The 22160-nt window shown below is 44.0% G+C and overlaps 1 protein-coding gene across 6 annotated transcripts in view; it reads right to left on the reverse strand.

Moving 5' to 3' along the window:
• The window catches only part of MCTP2 (multiple C2 and transmembrane domain containing 2), a 127623-nt gene that overhangs the window by 93812 nt on the left and 11651 nt on the right, over window positions 1–22160 (reverse strand). For 5 of the 6 annotated variants that reach the window (XM_055716772.1, XM_055716767.1, XM_055716766.1 and 2 more), the window contains 3 exons: window positions 15357–15893; window positions 6706–6768; window positions 5506–5614 (listed from right to left, as the gene is read on the reverse strand). In XM_055716772.1, coding sequence (XP_055572747.1) covers window positions 5506–5614; window positions 6706–6768; window positions 15357–15830 — 646 coding nt within the window. In that variant the 5' untranslated portion in view covers window positions 15831–15893. Of the gene's footprint in view, window positions 1–5505; window positions 5615–6705; window positions 6769–15356; window positions 15894–16697; window positions 17038–22160 lie in introns of those variants that run through there. The other variant, XM_055716769.1, reaches the window with a different exon arrangement.

The following is a 22160-nucleotide window of genomic DNA, read 5'->3' on the forward strand; positions in this document are numbered from 1 at the left end:
AAACACATCCCCTCCTCCAGCACCCTGGTATCAGCGTGGACCCGAGCAGCAGATAGCCCAGAGCTCTAAGTGGTGGGCTACTGCAGGTTCATTATTGCTTAAAGTTAAAAGTATGTCTTATTCTGTCCCCTTGAATTTTATTTTGCCCTTGGGAGCCCGAGATTTGGCACAGCTCACGCTGAGGTTAGGAGCAGAGAAGCACAGCCTCTCTGCCAGCTCCGGGAGCCCACCGGGACCCCCTGGCAGTAGGTGGTGTTAGATGTGAGAGCAGATGATGATGTGCTCTGGACAGGGGAGCGAGATGCACCCAGCAAGACGATGGCATGTTCTGTACTACACCGCGAGAGGAAAGCAAGGAGAGCAAAACCAAAGTGCAGCAACAGGAAACAACAAGGGAAACCCCAAAGAAACACAGACAGGGCACAAAGATGCTGTTAAAAAAAAACTAGCGGGGGGAAAAATACTATGTGGAAAAAAGACACATAGAAAATACAGGCCGGAGCAATGCAGCTGAGGGGCAGGGGGCAAACGACCACAACCACAGCCACTCCCAGCTGACATCACGTCCGAGAAGTGTATTTCTTGTAACCACACTGTTTAACAGATGAACAAACATCCTCAGACTTCGGAAGTACAAGATCTGGAAACAGAAGGGGCTTCTCACCCTTACAGGCACTCAATACCCAGTTTCTCTTTTTTCTTACAGCAGCAGAGCTGGGTTTGTCAACTCAAGGAAGGTAACACTTCCTTACAGCTGTGGCATCACATTGCTGCTCAGTGTCACAGCATCACTGTTGTTCAAAGGTGACTTGCACAGGCAGCGATGTGCACAGTCAGAGCACCCCAGAGCCATAAGGGAGCAAGGCACTTCGGATTTCATTAGGCTGACTCAAATGACCATGACACATCACCCTGCCCTTGGAAAGCGAACGGGCAAGTGGAAAAGGGCTCCAGCCTCTCCTAGCTCAAACCATGCAGAGCTGGAAGTTGCAAGCTTCACAAAAACAGTTCAACCAGGCCATAAAACCACTAAAGGTACTACAAAATTACAACACTTAAGGGCATTGCTTATTAAGAATGGTTTGGGGTTTTTTTAAGCCAAATAAGATATCACAGAACTACCAGTGCTCCACAGGTATTGAATTAATAAAATACGTTTCTGCTTTCCTACTACTGACAGTATTAACATTATAGAGATCAAGAATTCTTCACTGTCACCAAGATACATCATGTCATCTACTAACAGTAATACTATAACAAGTACACAAAACCCACACTTTCGGTATCGTATACACACACTCAGATCCATAACCTTCAGTGTTTGATTCATCAATTACAAGAACTATAAACATGGGACCCATGCACCGTCTAACACGAGGTACCAAAGGTACACACAGGTGACACGAATGCCACCTGCCAAGGACCCCCTTACCATCTGCTTCGGCAGTTTCTAATGTATGACCGAGTTTGATTGTACCCCAAGGAGTGAGAAGCAAATAAATCAGACTGCAAGTAAGCTGATGGCCAGCCAGCAGGCTAACACCTCTCTCTACCTGTACCTCCCTAAGGGGAGACACTGCAATTTTGACCGAAAAAGGGATATTTTGGAGCCTCTCCCCTTGCCACCAGAACCAAGATCCTGCTTTAACAGCACTCAGCTTCCTCAGGTGGGGTACATGTATTGGGTGTTGCTGTACAGGGGCTTTTTCTTTCCCATACAATTAAAAAAAAAAGTAAGAGAGAAGAAAACACTACAACGCTGACTTTTTCCTGCATTGCTTATGTATTTTTTACAGGAGGCACCAGGGAGCACGTGCAGCTGAGCCGGAGCGCTGGGCTGATGCCCTGTACCCTCTGCAGCCAGCAGCTGCAAGGAGAAGAGCTGCAGAAAGTCAGGGGCTGGAGAGGCAGGCAAAAAACGCGGCAAGAAGCAAAAGATGAAAAGAAAAATAGGAAAGAGCAGATGTTAACAGGGGTCACGTTGCAGGGGAGGCGAATAAAAATCTGGTAAAGTGAAGGAGGATTTAAATCGCACCAAAGGGAATATATCCTGGGAAAGAGCAGTATGTAGCGAGACAAAAAGTCTGGGAAAATACCTGGAAAGCTAGGAAAAAATAAGGTCACATCGAGCAGAACCACTGCTCACCTCTATTCAGGCAAGTACAACCAATTCCTACTCAGTAACCACTGAGTAGGCACCTAACGAGTAAATTCAGGGAGAGCCCTGTGAATTTGCTGAGTAAAATCAGGAGTTTCCAGCAACAGCTATTCCCAAGAGCAGGCATACACCTCCTCTGTCACACAGCCTTGGTGTTACACGCTCGCACGGCGACAGCGCTCACACTGGGACAACACGCAGGCAGACGCAGAGGCGGGGGGGGGACCTGCGACAGGCGGTACCCCCCGCCGCCCCGCACCGGGGGCTGCCCGGGCCCCGCCGGGCAGTGCCGGGAGCCGCCACCAGAGGGCAGGCGCCACCCGCGCGTGCGGAGGCGGCCCCGGCCCGAGCCCCGCGGCGCCCCTGGGCGGCCACGGAACTGACCGCCGGGAAATGCGAACTGGGGGGGGCTGGGGCCGCTTGGACGCGGTTTTTTTTTTTTTTTTGGCTTTCTCTTTTTTTCTCCCAGAGTAATTGCTGGTATTGTGATAGCCAAGGGCTGGAGCAGGTCTCCTCTGAAGAGAGGCTGAGAGGGATGGGGCTGTGCAGCCTGGGGAAGCAAAGGCTCTGGGGAGACCTTCCAGAACCTTCCAGCACCTAAAGGGGCCGGCAAGAGAGCTGGAGAGGGGCTTCTTACAAAGGCATGTGTGACAGGACAAGGGAGGGTGGCGCTGAGCTGGAAGAGGGCAGGTTTAGGTTAGATATCAGGAGGAAATTCTTTTCTGAGGGCGGCGAGGCGCTGGCACAGGCTGCCCAGAGCAGCTGTGGGTGCCCCGTCCCTGGCAGTGCTCAGCGCCAGGCTGGATGGGGCTGGGAGCAGCCTGGGCCAGCGGGAGGTGTCCCTGCCCATGGCGGGGAGTTGGAACGAGATCATCTTTACAGTCCTTTTCAGCCCAAACCATGCTGTGATTCTATGAACTGAAGATGAAGATTTAGGAAATTGACAAAACTTTCATTAAACCTGACGTAGGCTAAAGATGCTGGCATACATTCTTCACTCGGTCTGTGGTTTTCACATTCAACGTATAGCATGCTCCATGCAGTATTTGGAGTCGATCTCCATCAATTACCAGTCAAGCACTGACCACGGGCTGTGACCTTACTCAACTAAAAGCAGGACATGGCTACTCCTCCCTACGGACTCCAGCACTCTGCCACCACTCCTCTCTCACCAGAGAGTTTTTGCAGTTGCTCACACAAGGCTGATCAGAGAAGGTTTCAAAGTCCAACACACACATAAAACACGGAACCAGCACCTCAGCATTACCCACCGGAGAGCTCCAGCACCTCTCGACATACAGAAAACCTTGGGGAAGAGGGACTGAAACCCTCTCCCAGCTATGTCGGGCAGCACCACTTGGTTAGCTCTGGGGGTTTGCGCTTCCCAACAAGTCAGTGAGGATGACTTGGCCTTCAGCCCAAGCCACAGTCTGACTCGCACAATATGCCAGCTGTGAATGTGTTCCTATATTCAGAGTAAGCTGGTATACCCCAGTGCAGCATCAGGGGCTGGGGGAAGGGGGGTGGGGGGTGGTGAAGAGGAGGGAAGTTGCATTCTCCCAGCCCACAAGTTTTCCCTGGGGTTTTGTCACACTGGAGAGATGAGCAAAGCTAACAACTTGAAAAGCACATTGCAAAAAGCAGGCCTGTGCCTCAGTGTCACACAGAGATCCCAAGTAACCAGTACAACAGCAGAAACCTATAGACACGTGCATCAGGACATCAGCAGCACGCTTTTTCTTTTTAAGGAGTCACCACCGCAACATGACGGTGACTGAAGAATAAGCATTAAGTCACTATTTTAACCACCTCCAGTGACTGTGCAAAAAAACCCCAGGATTTTTATTGAATCATGCATCACCTCACATACTTAGTTTACTAAATGCATGGTCATCTGCCACAAAGCAACAGAGACCCAGAAAAATGTTTTTTCCCCCCTTGCTTAGTTGTTTCACTGTGTTGTCTAATGCTTCACTAAGACAAGCATTTGCTTCCTTACACAACAAAACACAGCCTAGAGCAAACTATGCTTTGTCTTCTTTAGAAATACTACTCTGCTAGAATTGCTCATTTCTAGCATCTTTTCCATAGAAGCAATTGGATGTGTCCTGGCTTGTGCAGCTTCCTAGTAAATCTGATTAACTGCTACACTGTTAGGAAATACATGCTTCTGTTTAACGAGAAAAGATCTTAATCTAAGCACTCATTCAGTCCTTCCAAAAACTGGGAGGAAAAACAAGCATGCGCTTGGCCAAGGGTTACTGTTTCACGAAGACATGAAAAACCAGCATGGAAAAAGTTAACTGAGATAACAGATAATAGAAACCTCTACAACAAGCACCCCATGTGAGAAGGTTTCTAATCCAGACAGGTCCCTCCACATGCAAACCTTCACAGGCCTTTAGGCTGTACAAGCTTATTTTCTTTAAAACTGTATGAATAAGCCCTATTGCTTCATCTCAGAAGAAAGAAACTGCTTATAGATTTTGCAATGCAAAAGTATCAGAACTGTTTCCACATGCAGGGGGGAAAAATGGGAAATAAAAGGATAAATCTAAAATGCAGAAAGACTGGACATATGGAAGAGCTCTCTGACAGGTTCAGATCAAAGGTCCTGGAGCAGCTGCTGCTGCAGAGCCCTACAAGTCTCCGCAGAGCCTCTGGCAGCACAGCTCTTCCCTCTGCTGCAAGCAGAGAAGCTACCAACTGGCTGCTTACAAGCACTTTTACTCCCTGTTGCAACAGCCTGAAGAGGAGCCAGGGTAACAGCAGGCACCTTCACATAGCTTTTCCAGGAATTCCCCACATCTTTTCTAATTTATTTGAGATGTCATTTGGGGGTGGGGCTTGGGGCTGGGGTTTTTGGTTGGTTTTCTTTTCATATTGTCATCCTTAAATTGCATCCCAGATTACAGAGGGGATTTTTGGTTTACAGCCCTGTTTCTATGGTTTCCCTTTTATTAAAATCTTTGCAGATAACCCCAAAAGCATGCCTAGAGCAGCTCCATCATTTAATAAATTTCAAAGTACTCTTCGGCGCTTTTTTTAAGCCTAAATAGAATATCTCAAGGTTAATGACTCTGCAGTTCCAGAACGGGTACGGATGCTAAGCCCAGCCTGCAGCCTCACAGTCCGACAGGAGGAACAGCAAGCAGAGGGCAGCTCCCTCCCCTGTGTACCTAAGATGGATAAAACCAGTCGTTGAGTGCTCCAACCTGGGCAACGGATACAAATCAATAACTTGTTGCATCAAAAAGAAGAAAAGAAGCCAACTGCTGCCAAACTTAAGTCAGTGAGAGGAGAGCCATGTAGCTGTTGAAGGAAATCAGCTGAAAGGTGGGGCTCACCGCAGCGATCTCTGATAACCAGGTTCCGGCCCTCCTTCAGGTGGATGGTCAGCAGGTAGGCAAAGGGGCTGGGCAGGTCGCTCAGGCAATCGCTTGCTTCCTCTAGAGCCTAAGGAGAACAAAGAAACCAGTCACCATTGCCCACCTCCTGAAGCGGATCATGAATGAAGCAGGTGTTCTCTCGGTTTTGCAGAGGCAAAGTTCTCATCTTTCCTTAGGGCGATCTTTTACAGAAAGAAAAAAGAAAAAAATTTCTTTCCCTGGCTTTGTTTCATTATGCAAATAGCTAACTATCAGCATCAGATACATTCAACGAAGCAAGGGGTAACACAAGAAGGGTTATATCTGAAAATGAGTAGCAATATTAATAATCATAAATGCATGCACATGTTTTCCAAATCCTACCCACTTACTGCATTTTTTTTTCCCCTGGCTGTTTCACCTTCATGAATAGAATATCTCAAGTTGGAAGGGACCCAGAAGGATCGAGTCCATTAGCACACATCTGACGACCTCATGAGAAAGTACACATTTCAAATGGCTACGAGAGAACAGCACTTCTTTACATGGTTCTAAAGCAGAGAAACACAGCAGTGGGCTATACTAGTTGGGAGGTTCTGGAGTAGCAAACTCCAGAGGATTCTTGTTCAGCAGAGATGCTGCCAGGGTTACACACCTCAGCCACAGCATCACCCAGCTGGCACGTTCAGTGAAAACAGCCTCTGGACAGCACTTGGGAGGTTATCAGAGGGCAAAGGTAGAGGAGTTCACCCGGAATAGGCAAATATGCTTCACATGAGGACAGCACATGTCCAAACTGCCACTGCCTTCTCGCACTGCCTTAACACTGGTTTTGTGATCCGTCAAACCTTACAGCTGTGTTCAGGTATCTATAAATCCAGAACATTTGGGTCTATTTAAAATATCAGCAACCGCTTTGCACTAAAAAAAAAAACAAACACCAAAAAACCAACTAAAACCAACAAAACACAACCAATCCACAAACAAAAACACAAACCCACCACTAGATGAACATAAAACCCAACAAGCCAAACAAAACACACTGGAAAAATCTATGGAAGGCTTCTTCACCTGCTGGGGTTTTAAATTTGTAAGCAGCAAAGAATCTAAATCTAAAATAAATTGCGCTTTAAAAAGTTTATTAAAAGTTTCAAAATGCTTTAAAATGAAAGAACTTACCATCTGATCATCAAAAATTTGAGATGATATGGAAGAATCTAGATCCATGTCTCCACACGGATACTATAAAAAAAAATACAATGAATTAGACAACAGTAATGCAGGGATCAAGAAAATACTCCTAGTATCAGTCAAGAAAGTACTCATTTTACTCATTTATATGTGTACCCAGTAAAACTTTTTTACTTCTGCTTTATAGAACCTTCCCCTCCATAATTTAGTTATACATTTCTTTTTCCTGCTAGACAGTAACTGCACTTAGTCTCTTTCAGTTTAATGTAAAAAACTAAGTGCCTACTTCCAGCTACTGGAATAAATTCTTCTCCTCCCCAGTAGAGACCTGTGTTTTCAGTGCTGAAGGTTCTTACCACAAATTTTCCGGATGCCTGAAGGTTATTGCATCTGGTGACTTATCAGTCAGCATTGCAATGCTGATCCCTGTTCCTGAGCACAATTTTATTTGTTGAACCTCCAAGTTTCCTCGCTAAGATGAAATAAAAATTGTGAGAAGTGGTGGCAGCAGCAGCAGCAATATCCTGGGGTTGGAGAGTCAGCTGCTCTTCCACTTGACTATAATGTCTCTTTTATCACCTAAATGGCAAGGTCCACAAGGTTTTGTTTTGTTTGTGGTTGTTTTGTGGGGGGTTTTTTGTTTGTTTTTTTTTAAAAAAAAAAAAAAAGGTCAGGGGAAAAGTTAGAAAGAAACTGTCAAAGGGAAAGATGCCCTGGTTTTGGCTGGAATAGAGCTATGTTTTGGATTTAGGATAAGAATAGTATTGATTACACTAAGTCAAGCACTTTTTAGCTTCTCACCCCACTCCACCAAGGAAGCTGGGGTGCACAAGGAGCTGGGAGGAGACACAGCCAGGACAGCTGACCCAAGCTGGCCAAAGGGATATTCCATACTATATGATGTCATGCTCAGTATATAAACTAGAACGAAGGCTGGCCAGGGACCATGGCTCGGGGAACTGGCTGGGCATGGGTCTACGCGTGGCAAGTGCATTGTACATCGTTTGTTTGTACATTCCAATGCTTTTATCCTTGTTATTTCTCCTTCCTTTTCTGTTCTATTAAACTGTCTTAACCGTCTTTATCTCAATCCATGAATTTTACTTTTTTTTTTTTTTTTTTTTTTTTTTTTTTACCCCCAATTCCCTCCCCCATCCCACTGCAGGGCTGGGGCGTAAGCAAATAGCTGTGTGCTGTTTAAACCACAACAGTCCATTTTGGTGCCCAAAGTGGGTAAGATCTGGCCAGAGCATGTTAAAACAAATTGGTTATAAGCATTCATTATATTAAATAGTCGCTGGTCACAATGCTGATTTCTTTGCTCCCAGAGTTGTTGCGCTGGTGTGAGTTGCATTATCTGACACCTCACTTGCCTGTTGTGCTGTTTATCATCTCTGGGGGCAGGGCTAAGGTTATCAGAGCGTCGTACTTCGTAACACTGCCTTGTATGATAAAATGGATGGTCGTGAGACTAATCTTGTATTTGTACTCAGCATTGCCATCATCTCCATACTTCGGGAGCCATCTCTTGGAAACTATTAATAATTACACTCTTTGCCTTTTCTCCTCTGAGAGCCAATCTATGGGGGAGACAAGAGGGGACACCTTCCCCTGCTCCTCCACCCTCCCTGGCTCCTTCACCTCCCCATTCTCCTCCAGGCTAGTTACAATAGCTCTTGAGAACTTTTAATATCCTTGGGATGTTCAGACCAGCAATGTTCCCATTGATATGTCTCCTACTCCTGAATGTGTTTCAGGTCTTGTTTAAAGTTAAAACACCTATTTAAGAATATCACCCAGAGATCTGCCCCGAGGTGGGACAGTTTTAAGTAGCAGGGTCTGGGGGGTAGCATGGATGAGTACCAAGGACAGTGGGCACCTCTTATGTTTTGGAGCTCATCCCTGAACAAGTGCAGAACCCTGACAAACTAGTAAAATATTTGGAAAAAAGTATGTTGCCACCCCAGCAGCTGCAGAGAGACACAAATCACTGCAGTGCCCTAGGGCCTCGCTCATACCTGCCGAGTCCTGCTCAACACTACATTCGGTACCCGCCAGGGCAGAGAAGGAAGGCCTCTGGATCTGACACCAAAGCGATGGGCACTGCAGCCACTCCAACCCCCGTGACAGGCACTGCGGCTGAACCAGAAAACCAACCCGTGCCGGAATCAGTTGCCCCTATACACAAGAAGAAATGTTGGAAGCGAAAGTCAACTCGTCTAGTAAAGGAAGAAATTCTTCCTTTACTAAGGGAAGAAGTGATGAGGCAGACTGCTCCGAGGCAGGGCCACCAGGAGAACAGGAAGAGGAAGAGGCAGAACTCACGAACGAGGTGGCAACCCAATCCCTACCTGAGTGAGCTGCGAGATGTGTAAAAAAAATTCCAGCCATCACCCAGGAAAGCCCAGTGTCACCTGGCTTCTCCCTTCTGTAGTGGGGCTGCTGAAAGTCGAAGAACAGGTGCCATCACTACCACAACAGTGCACCGGTGGCAATATTGCACCAACCGAGACTCCTTGATTCCCATCCATAAGGTGATTCATTGACTGGAGAGCCAAGGAGCGATGAGCAAGACTCCCTCACCCTTTAACAGTCCCATATGGCCAGTGTGAACGTCTTACGGAGAGTGGAAACTAGCAGTAGACCATCGTGGCCTGAATGAAGTCACGCTGCTGCCAAGTGCTGCTGTGCCGGACATGCTAGAACTTCAATACGAACTGGAGTCAATGGCAGCCAAGTGGATTGGTACAATTAATATTATTAATGTGTTTTTCTCAGTCCCTTTGGCAGCAGGGTGCAGGCACAGTTTGCCTTCACTTGGAGGGGCGTCCGTACAGCTGGAACTGACTGCTCCAGGGCTGGAACCACAGCCCTACCATCTGCCAGGGACTGATTCACACTGCACTGGAGCAGGGTGAAGCTCCAGAACGCTTGTAATACATTGACAACATTTTCGTGTAGGACAACACAGCCAAAGTTTTTGAGAATGGGAAGAAAATAGCCTAAGTCCTTCTGAAAGCTGGTTTTGCCATGAAACAAAGTAAGGTCAAAGGAACTGCATAGGAGAACCAGTTTTTAGGATTAAAATGGCAAGATGGACCTCATCAGATCCCAGTGGATGTGATTAACAAAATAACAGCTATGTTGTTTCCACTAACTAGCAAAAAGGAAACATAAGCTTTCCTAGGCGTTGTGAGGTTTTGGAGAATCCACATTCCAAATTACAGTCTGACTGGAAGCTCTTCCTTATCAAGTGACCCAGAAGAAGAATGATTTCAAACGGGACCCCGAACAACAACAACCTTTTGAACAAATTAAACAGGTTCATGCAGTAGTTCTTGGGCCAGTCTGGGCAGGACGAGATATTCAAAACGTGCTCTATGCCACAGTCGGAGAGAACGGCCCCCACTTGGAGCCTCTGGCAGAAAGCACCAGGGGGGACTCAAGGTCAACCCTTAGGGTTTTGGAGTCGGGGACACAGATCTGGGAACTGAAACCCACTATACTCCAGCTAAAAAAAGAGATCTTGGCGGCGAAGGGGTTCGAGCTGCTTCAGAAGTAATTGGTACTGGAGCACAGCTCCTCCCAGCACCCCAACTGCCAGTGCTGGGCTGGATGGTCAGAGGGAGGACCCTCTCTACGCATTATGCAACTGATATTATGTGGGGTAAGTGGGTCATATCAATTACACAATGGGCTTGAACAGGAAACCCCAGTTGCCTGGTAATTTTGGAAGTGATCATGGACTGGCCAAAAGGCAAAGATTTAAGAATATCACCAGAGGAGGAGGCGATGCGTGCTGAAGAAGCCCCTGTATAATGAACTACCGGAAAATTAAAAGCAGGATGCTCTGTTCACTGATGGGTCCTGTAATAATGTAGGAAAACATCGAAGGTGAGAAGTTGCTATGTGGAATCCTACATGCCAAGTTGCAGAAATTGCTGAAGGACAAGGTGAAAGCTATCCCACTTGGCTTTAGACGCTGCTGGACAAGAAAAACAGTGCTTCATTTCGACACTGATTCATAGATGGTGGCAAATGCTCTGTGGGGGTGGCTACAGCAACAGAAGCAGAACAACTAGCCACGCAGAGGTCAACTAACCTGGACTGCTGAACTACGGCTAGATACTGCTGCTCAGATGGGGAACCTGGCTGTAAAAGTACGTCATGCAGATGCATTATCCAAGAGTCAGGCCACTGAAGAACATCAAAACAAGCAGGTAAATCAGGCTGCTAAGATTGAAGTGGCTCGGGTGGATCTGAACATGCAATGTAAGGGTGAATTATTTATAGCCCGATGGGCCATGACACCTCAGGCCACCAAGGAAGAGATGCAATATATATAGATGGGCTTGTGGTCAAGGGGTGGACTTGACCATGGACACTGTTGCAGGGGTTATCTGTGAATGTGAAACATGGGCTGCAATCAAGCAAGCCAAGCGGGTAAAGCCTCTCTGGTATGGAGGACGATGGCTCCCAGTAGTGGGGCAGGAGGAAGGAAGCGAACAGCTGTGTGGTGTTTAGCTGCCTGCTGGGTTAAACCACAACAAAAGGGGGGGAAATAAATATATATATTGGACATGTACTTCCTCCCACTTTCTGCAGCAACTGGAAGATCCAAAGGATTTTTATCTAGTGCCCAGCAGAGGAGAGGAAGTTAAACATTCCTTCTTAAATACTGAGTCATCCAAAAACTTGAGGCTACGGTGGCACAGCATCTAGACTGCCTGGACGCACAGAAGGGATTCATGGGTCAAGACACCTCTGATGCTATTTTGACCACTAGAACAGCCTATGATCATCATTTTAGCTGAAGAAAACCTACGTGCCTGGGCAACTCTTTTAGTCTAATGCAGAGCAATCACAGCCCATTCAAATACAAAGATTTATGGTAAGAATAACCTCAGAAATGCACACAAGGTGGAATTCGATCCTCATGTGAAAATGTTATGTATAGTGTGGTAACATCCAGATCTCTCAGATGAGAGCTGCATTGTGTGGAGCACTACAGAAACATTAGAAAAAAGAACCAGCTCCTGCACCAAAGATCATAAATCTTAAGAGATACGGTAACGCGGAAAGAAATATAAATACACTTTTGCGTAATTCTCCTCCTCCTCCTCCCCCCAAATACATATATTACATACCAGGAAGTACAGTAATCCAGCATCGCAAGTAAAATTTCACTTGCATGACAGACAAAATTTAACATTATGGTTCCCACAGTAATCGTAACTTGGCCACCTTGCAAAAACACATTAAAAGTAGAAAAATTATCATCATAAAGAGCACCAGAAGAGTTTTCTCACACAACAGAGCTGAGTTACAGCTGCTAGGGGAACCCTAACTTTGAATTTCCTGACTAGTATGCATAAAATCTCACTTGTGTGCATTAAACCTAGTATTTCTCATAGTCTCTGGCTTCACAGAAGTCTCCTTCAGACACCATCATTGGCACTGATAATGGCTTCTCTTTACAGTTTATTTTACACGGTATAAACACAGAATCATAGAACTGGATCAAAATTATAATAATAAAAATTACCCTCTCTACTAGCTTGATACAATTTATAATTTAAAAATTACCCTCAAAGTTATGATTTTGTTTTTATTCTGCTTTTTGATTACTTGCATTACATCAACAGATTTTGACCAAAGATTATAATTTTAAGTTAAAAAGGGTTGTTTATTCATTCTGGCTCCACATAATGTAAATTGCTTTTATTCTAGATAGCTAGTTGCAATGAGATCACTGAACATAAACAAAAACCTTGCTGAAAATGTGATCCTGAAATCTTGATTTTTAATCTAACTGCAGTGACGTTTCTGAATTTTAAAGTATAGAGAAAAGTGGCCACATCCATCAAACAGATCATAATCCTAAATGTATCTGTGTAAAAACAAATCAAACAAAAATATATATATGAATATACATATGTATATAAAAATTAATCAGATGTCCCTACTGATAAGATTTACAACCTCTATGTCCTCTTGTTTTCTGTGGAAGAAAGATTCAAAATACAAGGGCACTGAGTGCATCAGCAACAGGACGAGGCTTTGGGTTGCCAGTGACTCACTGCAAGGTGTCAGAAAGAAGACAAAGTGACGTTAGAGCACTTTAGCAATTACACATGACCATGGGCAAAGCCCAGCTGCAAAAAGTGGCATTAGCTGTGCTCTTTACAACCTGAACAGATAAAGTAAGTCTCCTAGCACGCAAATACAGTACCTGTGACAAGAGCCTTTACTGAAGATGGCACACTCTGAGCACTGGCAGGTCTGTACTCAGAGTTCAGACGAGTGTAAAAACCACAGCCCACACTGAGCTCATGCATGAGGCTCAGAAAGTATCTCATGATACTGGGTGACCAAAGATAACCAGGAAATGAGTAGGTGGCATGTGACAAGCAATTCAGGAGGAAAAAGAGCTCAACCTACATTTTTGCTTTTTTCAGTTTGTTTTGTTCCAGGGATCTGCCTTCCTTCTGATTTACCTCACTCATTGATCTTCAATGATGCTCACAAAAGAATGATGCGAACTATTGAGGTGCTCCTCACACCAACCCCACCCAGTACAGGGCAGCCAGCAACCTCTGCAATAAACTGTTCCCACCCGAGGCACGCCGAGTACAGCTTCTGCAGCTGTCCCATGAAGTACAAGAAAAGCTGGGCATTGAGGTTTGCACTAAATTCAACTGAAACATAATTAAATTTGTTCACTATTCCTTATCTGTTTCTACTTTCCTTTGCTTCACTCTCTCCTATGTACTGAGAAAAAAATCTTTCTGCATTTAGAAGTAGTAATTGGAGGCAGGTTAGAGGAAGGAAGGCAGGATATTCACATAGCGAGGTGATTTGCCATAAAAGTAAATACTAAAATGATTTACACACAAAAGCATATATACAAATACACACTTTGGGAAAGATAAATGCTGCAGAGAACACCAGACAGACTGTACATCTGGAAAAAACTTAAGCTATTCCATCACTACACAAGTACCTCCTCCTCCTAAAGCATTTAGTTTGCCCTAAGTCAAAGCAGGATTTGGGCTTAACTTTGGTGGTGCTGTGGTATATTTTAGGTTAGAATTTCTGGGCTACAACAGAATGAAAAAACTGCTGCTGTCATTAAAACAACCTGGAAAACCTCCTAAAATGATGACACCTTCATAATGTCCAATCTACCATATACCCAGTCAGCTGCTACAACTTTTGAGTCAGGTTTAAGCACAGAAACAAAGTGATATACTATTTCACCTATTATTCTTACTTTGACCTCTGGAAAATAGTACACTCCAGTAAGTGGAATCCAATGTGTTAACAATTCAGCAACACTAAACTGGAAGTGACAGTCAGTAACTACCAGTGTGACACTGCGTCACAACGGACTAGGAGCCAACACTGAGTTGATAAGAATACATAGGCCTTTGAGATGCAGAACAGGCAGTTTTTACCAGAAAGGACCATTTTCCCCACAGCAGCACTAACCATCACTCCGAACATGCAGTTAAGAAATGCTAATCAACCTGTGAAATCAGCACTCCCAAAGGAGGACTTCAAACCAAGTCTGGTTGAGATGTCTGTTTCCCATTTTTGCACCTCGGATGACTAAGGAAAGCAGCTACCATAACTGCAACATCCAAGTAATAGGAAAAAGCCTCAAAACTAAATTAAAACTCTAACCTTCCCAGTGAAAACTCAACAGGAGGAGATGCACTTCTACAAAACATAAATAAAACAAATTTTGCATGTTTCAAGCAGCCACAATCTTCACCTGCTGTTCATATTACAAAGCCACCGTGTAACTCCACAGGATTCCCCACTTTGCTCAGGGCAGACAGGAATGAGTTTCATGTCAGATTTGAAGCACATCAGTTTCTGATCCTCCTGTTCATGGGATATTATGATCAGCCACAGAAATGCTGACCGCAGAGGCAAGGGTAGGATGTGTGTGTGTGTGAAGAAGGGGGACAAGATGGGGAATGTAGAGGAAACATTTTGCTTTTGCACTTCCTCTCAATAATCACAATGCAAGCCCAAAGGACAGCCCTGAGCATGATGCTACATGTTCACTGTTCTCCATCACGTGCTTATTTTGGTTAATTCCAGGTACAGGCAGAGTTTACCTCACTCACCCATCATCTTTCACCTCTTGCCTTCAATTGGGTCTTGAGTAGGTGGATGGTAAATTGGGTTTGCTATATAGCAATCCTGGTAAGCTATAGTAACTAAAAAGGGTAACTACAGCAAATTCTTCAGCAGCACATTTCAGAGCTCCGAGGGCTGCAACAACTTTTGATTTAAGCAAGTAACTCCAACAAAACTAAAAAAATCTGAAGTATCATAACCTTGCCAGAATAAAAAAAAAAAAAACAAAAACCAAAAAACAAAAAAACAAAACAACAAAAAAAACCCCAACAAGCAGGGTTTTATTTTGCAGCTCCAGACGGACAGAAAGGATAATCGAATTGGTCTCCAATAATTTGTATATCGTATATGGTTTATGCTTGTTTTTATCCCCCAAGCATTCCTTGAGTTGGGCCCCCTTCTCCACCCCTTTATAACCCAGACAATTAAAGAGAAGCACAACGATCACAAGGCAGCCACGGAGCCCAGCTGATGACCAAGCCACCTACCTCTGCCCCCTCATCCGTCAGAGCGGCACTCAGGCGGCTGCTCTGCAGCAGCTCAAAGAGGTCATCGCTGGTTTCCCTCTTCCCCTCAGACACAGGGCTGCCTGAAACTTGCACATCTGGGTGGGCGACTGTCACCTCCGTGCGTGTCACCTGCTGCGATGCCCACAGCCAGTCCTCTCCCGCTGGCCTCGCTGAAGCACTTCTGCTTTTCAGGGACACCACAGACCTGGAGAAGCTCTTGGGGGAGCAGCTCGACAACACCTGAGTACTCGAGTAAGTTGTTTCTTCTTCTGTAAGAGTCTCCACCTCCAGCATGTCAGGTACTGACACACTGAGGCGTCGGTCCAAGGAGTGGACCTTCCTCTCCACCATTTTGCTAGACCTCTTCTTTGGCTTCTTCACACTTAGGTTTTGCAGGAACGGTCTAGTTTTCTGTTTCAAGGATCCCCAGACGGATGGTTTATCCAAGTCCATTGCTGCAACCGGGATCTCAGCAATGCCTCCTGCATGAAACAGCTTCAACGATTCCCAGGGTGACTAAAAGAAACGTAGGAAGAAGGCATGTCAGTCACAAAAGTGAACAGCTGCTGAAGATTATGATTCATGTTGCCTCATCTTGAAACTTTCAGTCATTTTCCTCAACAGTTAAAACAAAGCATGCCACATTAGTAAATGCTTCCAAATACAATCTGGTGGGTAGGTTTGATTATTTGGGAAGAAAACTGCCAGAACAAGTATTCAATCCTACACGAAAATGCAATGTCTGCCCACTACTATATGATTGCTAAGAGGAGACGTTATATTTCTTCTTCTGTCAAGTCCCAATTTGCAAAACTTTGATATTTACCCAATTTGAAACTGTTTCTGTACAAAACCTACTGATGGGAGTCCAGTCACGATAATGCTAGCACACTAAAAAAACCTGGCAAAGCCGGCACATTAATTTCTGCTGACGTTTTTCCACCCCATGTAGGGGTTTTTTGGCTATTTCCTAGGCTATGTGGATTCTTACATGACACATTATTGGACAAGTACAACACAAAATACAGCTCCAGAAACTAAGTGGATGAGAGTGAAGAGGACACGTAGGACATGAGATACCAGTTGAGACCCCAAAATCCTCCCCTTACTTTAACCTACTGCCAATGAAAGTCACCACTGCAGAATTGGTTTTCCTTATAAAGGCGGCAATTGAGAGAAAAGGAGGGCAAAAATGGATGGATGGATCACTTACAGATTTTGAAAACCTACTGGCGGACTCTCATCTTTGAGCTGATTCATACTGAGCTTTCATACAGTAGGGAGGGACAAGAAGAGAAGAGCCAAAACAAAATCACCTACTGTATCTGCATCATAAGGGAGCAATCGTATAGACACCTCTGTGCACAGGAATATCCTCACAGACAGCAACTTTCGTGGTTAGCAGCCGAGCAACCCTTCTTAGTCTGTGAAGCAGAGACAGCCAAACCATCACCAAAACTCATTAAGAAAAAAAAGCTGATGAAACCTGCAGGTTTACTCCTTTACAGTCCCAAGGACACACACAGAGAGGTTACAGGATATGTCCTTAGAAATCTATACCCATTAACTATATAACTGCTGCTTCCAAAACTGACAGTCTGTTTACAATCTAGCAATTGCACAGTTGACCAAAACTGACTTATCCCATCGTTTTCCCGATCACTAGGGAAAATCCCAGGACAGACAATAGAAATACAACTGTTGGGTAAATCCAGATACAGTCTGGATACAGATACACCAGCTGCTTTCAAATAAATCTGCTCTTACATTAATTTGAGTGAGCTTGTATAGCAGTTATTTAATAGCTTATTTAAATAATATTATGACTAACCCCACCAAACTTGCAGTGTTCAGGCATCTACAAGAAATGCTTTAACTGTATTACTATGTAACTAAAGCTGAAAACCCTCCCCCCATTTATATTATTATATAAATTATTAATACCAGCATCTTTATATCCCATACAAAAAATAAGCTTTAATGTCATTACATGCATTCACAAGGCAGGAGCAAATTTTGTCCAAGTCAGGTGTGTTACTATAGATATATCGGCTTAACACAGTATTTTCACTTCCATCTCCAAAAGTCAGACTCAGTATCAAAGTGCACATAGATAAACTGAATTTTTTTTTTTTCCCTCACATCACTGAGAAGCAAAAACAATTTTCCAAACCTCACAGAGGGAGATCTGAGGCACACAAAGCATGGCAGGGCTTTCTTGTCTCGCTGAACTCAGGGTGAAGCGCAAGATGGTCAGATTTACAGGGGGAGGAGAAAAAAAAACCTCAATGCCAACCTTAACAGGTTTGACTGGAGATGCAGGAATGCCCATGTTGGAGCAGCACCTGATGCCCCATGCAAGCTCAGAGATGTGGCTGAATTTGCTCCCTACAACTGATAGTTTTCACTTAGGCTCTTCCCTCTTGAAATAAAAACTCGCCATGGCAGCTGCAGGGCTCTTTGGTAGCGTTAAGTCCTATGCCAATAACAGAAATTATTGGGCTAAACACATTTGCAGTAAACATTATGAAGCACGCTGCTGGGATTCATTTAAACAGCTCTTCTACTGCCAGTGCTCTCTGCTTTGCTCGCCTACACGCATAGAAACCTGCTGAAGCAAAGACGTTGTAAATAACGGCAGGACCCAGCTCAATGTCCACTTCCCAAGACTCTTACTGCTTCCTATTCCCTTCCTGTTATTCTCCACCCCTCTCCTTTTGACAACTCACTGCTGCTGTTTTTATCTTGTTTGCTTTCAGATTTTGTGTCCTAGCAGCAGACTTCTTCGTGTAGGTTTTTCCAGTGACTTTCCCCCAAGTTGAATTTTTTTTTTTTTTTTTCCCAGTTACATTCCCTCAGCTGCTGAATAGAAATGCCCATCAGCAAGGATGGTGCACGGACCCGTGCTGTTTCTCTGAGACCCCCTTGCATTTAACTCCAAATGAGTGGAGTCCTCCTCAAGCCAGGAAGAATCACAGTGGAAGGGGGAATCAAAAAAAAAAAAAAAAATGGGGAAAAGTTTCTGGCTTTTGGTCAAGACTACAGGGACAGCTGCAGCTACCTGCCACCTAGCAGCTCTCACACTGGGGCAACGCAGCAGTGATACTGGCTGCATAGCCAGCACTAGGATGCCTGAACTGGGGCCACAGAAGACACAAGCCCATCCCTGGATTGCCAAGGGGTTTGGCCATTCTCTGCCTCCAAACCTTTACACCCACACTCCTACTGCAGCTATAATTTTTTTTTTTAATAAAAAATTGTATTTACAAACTAATCCAAATGATGGTTATAATACACAAATAACAGTAAATACAATCTGTTCTAATCTGAGAAAAGGGTAAATACAGTCTGAAGGGCAAATGCACTCTGACATCAGCCATTCACAGACTGGCATAGTTTTTTTACACTTCCCCAGTTCAAGCAGAAAAAACACACCACCACCATGACCAGAAATCTGTTCCCTAGAAAGGTCACTCGAAGATCAGGGATGGGGACCACCATCCCTCCCCAGCACGGTGCTGGAGCCAGGGGTGCCAGGCCTCCTGGGGTACCCCGGTGCCACACCGGCATGTATTCACATGCACAACTGTTCCTTCTTCCTACATCAATTTTTCTCTGCTTTTCTTTTCCACACCAAGCAACATCAATAGATACATGATTTTCAAGAGAGATAAATTCTCCTTTGGTTGTGAAAAGCATGTTCTCAGTACCAACATGTTGTTCATGTACTCCTTATCCTCCACAGGCCAGAAGCTTTCCCTCTTCCTTCCACAGCCTCAGAAGTTCAGTGCCAACCATATCGCCAAATATTCCCTAAGCAACCAAAGGGAAAAGCATACTTTGCCAAATCCTTGGTCTGAGCTTGGCATCCTTATTCTTTCCCTGTATCAATGGCACATTGTAGGAAAAATCTGCAAACAGTAATCATTCAAAGAGAAATGTTTCCTGTTATCGACTTTAACTTCGTTGCTTTTATAATTTAATTGAATGGCTCCTTGTTCTTATGTAATGAGAAAAAAATACATCTTTTCAGCCTATCTTCTTCAGCCTTCTCTTTAATATTTACTAAATCTCAAATGCTCAGAAGAATCCATATAGTTTAATCTCTTTCTTCAGAGACACCACTTTTGATTGTACCTGTCATTTTTATTATATCCTGTTCTTTTGCTGTCTCCTCCTCTTTTGGGAGCAATATGGGCAAGAAGGAAAGGATTAGTGACAGAAAAGTTGGTCACAGCTCACCATCCAACTGATACAACAAGTATTTCTAGCATTCTATCCCCCTGAAGTATTTTCCTATTATGGTCCTGGGGATTTTTTTATTTTTTTATGTGCTTTGGTTTCTCTCACTGTAACACTCCCTACGCACTCTCTTAAATTGTTATAATATTTAGAGCTAAATTATTTTTTCAGATGTGCTAACGAGTTGCTATTAGAGATATTTCAAATGCCATTGAAAGCCTAGAGAAGTCATTCTGCAATTGTACTTCACTTACCGTCTTGTCAGGAAGCCAGAAAAGCCACAAGTGAGAAATACTGCAAGACATTCTGAAAGCATTATAAGAAGTGCCCAATATAACTAAGCTAGCAAACAAAACCGAATTGATTTACATATTGAAAATTATGGAATGTGTTGTCTTTCTTCACTGAGTAAGCGTTCCCTGCACACCCAGAAGGGCACAATGTTCACTGCAGCACCCTGAAACACTCCCTGCTAACACTTTGAGAAGCATTCTCAAAGCCAGCGAGAAGATAAAAATGCAACAGAGCACAATACCACCACTGTTACAACTTTCATAAATCTAGTAATCATTGTACTAAATTTGCTTATCCAATTAAGGTGAAAACATTGGGTCATTTTGCGTGCCATCCATCTTCATAACGTCTGATTCAGTCTGCATGTTTTCAGCTACAGCTAAGTGGTAGCCAACAATTAAACCCATCGTAGCTGAAAATACGAACGTGCATTAGGAGCTGTTAGGAAGATGTTCCTCGCTTGCATGCATAGGTTCAGACTGGAAGGAACTAATGCAACTCCCTCACTGTAAAACCTCTCTTGATTCTGGCTCCTCGTCATCGGATGTTCACCCCATTTGCTGCCGGCCTGGCACAGATTCACTGGCTTCAAACCTAATGCATGAGACATTGTACAAGTTACAAGCAAAGCTGATTAAACTTCTGCTATGCAGCACAGTATTTGGCTACTGAAAACTGTAATAAGAGTATAACCCCTTTAGATTTATAATTCCTGAATTCAGTGCACTGCCATCAGAGGCTGACATCAAGAAAGAAACGGGGGGGAGCAGTGGGGAAAGGGACTGGAATCCTCCTTTCACACTCTTCTTTCGGCTTTTCACTATAAATTGCACCCTCTGGCCCTGGAAATGATAAATTAAACCGTTCCTCCCTGGGAGAAAAAGGAAAATATCAGGAAAATAGCCCTCAGCTGGCTGAAAAACAACCGTATGTGCTCGGTGGTTATTTCTATATCAGCTCACACTAGTTACTCCAGACTTTTTTTTTTCTCATTGTTGTGTCTAGAACACAGCCAAACAAATAAGTACTAAGAGTGGAATTACTTTAGAAAAAGAAACCTACACTTCCTTCTTCGCAATGGCTCATGTCAGTACCTTATCTGGAAAATCAGTAACTTTATAAGCATCAACAGCCACAGAGATACGAGAATATCACCCAAATAAAGTAACCCTTTGTTGAGAGTTACCAGTTTCTCCTGGTAGATCCCAAACCCTGCACCTGTTACACTTCTACATGATATTTAAAACGTTTAAAAGAAAAGGGACTACCTTACCAGGGGCAGGCTGCCCCTCGGATTACCAACACCTTCCAATGTTGTGCTTCCTTTGCAGAAAAAGCAAGTCCAAAAGGAAAGTCCTAGGCGGGCCTGAGGCCCTTCCTCCGGGCGGGCGATGACAGAAGCTGACAGAATTAGATACACAGATCACAATACTGAGACACCGAGACAGCCTTTTCTTCCTGCAGCTGTGTCTTACAGCATATGGTAAATACCTGAACTTAAATTTGATAAGGCACCAGAAAAAGTCTAATCTCTGATTCTGCACAGGCTAATTACCCTGGGGAAATCAGTGTTAGAATTATTTTTAGTACTAACAAGCATCAAAGGGAGCGCACTGCTGAAGTGTAGCTAACATCTTCATTGCATAGGTGACTTGCTGCAAAAGCGGGGTCATGTCTTGGCCAGCTTCCAAATCTTGCCACTGCATTTGAGCTCCAGCTTCCCTATAGGGCTTCAGATGATGCCAGTCTCTTGACACAGATCCTGCTCTTCTATTGCTGTATTGTTACAGACTCATTTGCAAAGCGTAGTGGGATGCTAAACTTAAAAAATAAAATAACTTGACCTGTTGCTGTCAACCAAATTCGTACAAGTGCTTCATAAAAGACAATTTCATATGCTTCAACAGAAATAAGATGACCAAAAGAAACAAGTCTTATTTTCTTGATGTAAGATGAAAGAAATCTACACTCCTTGCAGAACGCCACAAATACTGCCTAGGGTACATACAAAGCTTAAGAAAAGCATATTTATTATATGCAGATAATACAGACATCTTAAGTAAAGACTTTTTCTTTTTCTTTTTTTTTTTTTTTTTTTTGTTTTGTTTTGAGTTTGTTCTTTTGGGGGAGAGGTTTTTTTTACAGATCCCTGGGGTTTTAGGCTCTGGGCTTTTAGATCCCATGCTCAGCTTTTCATTTTTTAATTGGCTCAAATGTGATGAGTTCTATCTTTCACAAACACATGAA

The sequence above is a fragment of the Falco cherrug genome, chromosome 7 (genome assembly GCF_023634085.1).
Source record: "Falco cherrug isolate bFalChe1 chromosome 7, bFalChe1.pri, whole genome shotgun sequence".
Lineage (NCBI taxonomy): Eukaryota > Metazoa > Chordata > Aves > Falconiformes > Falconidae > Falco > Falco cherrug.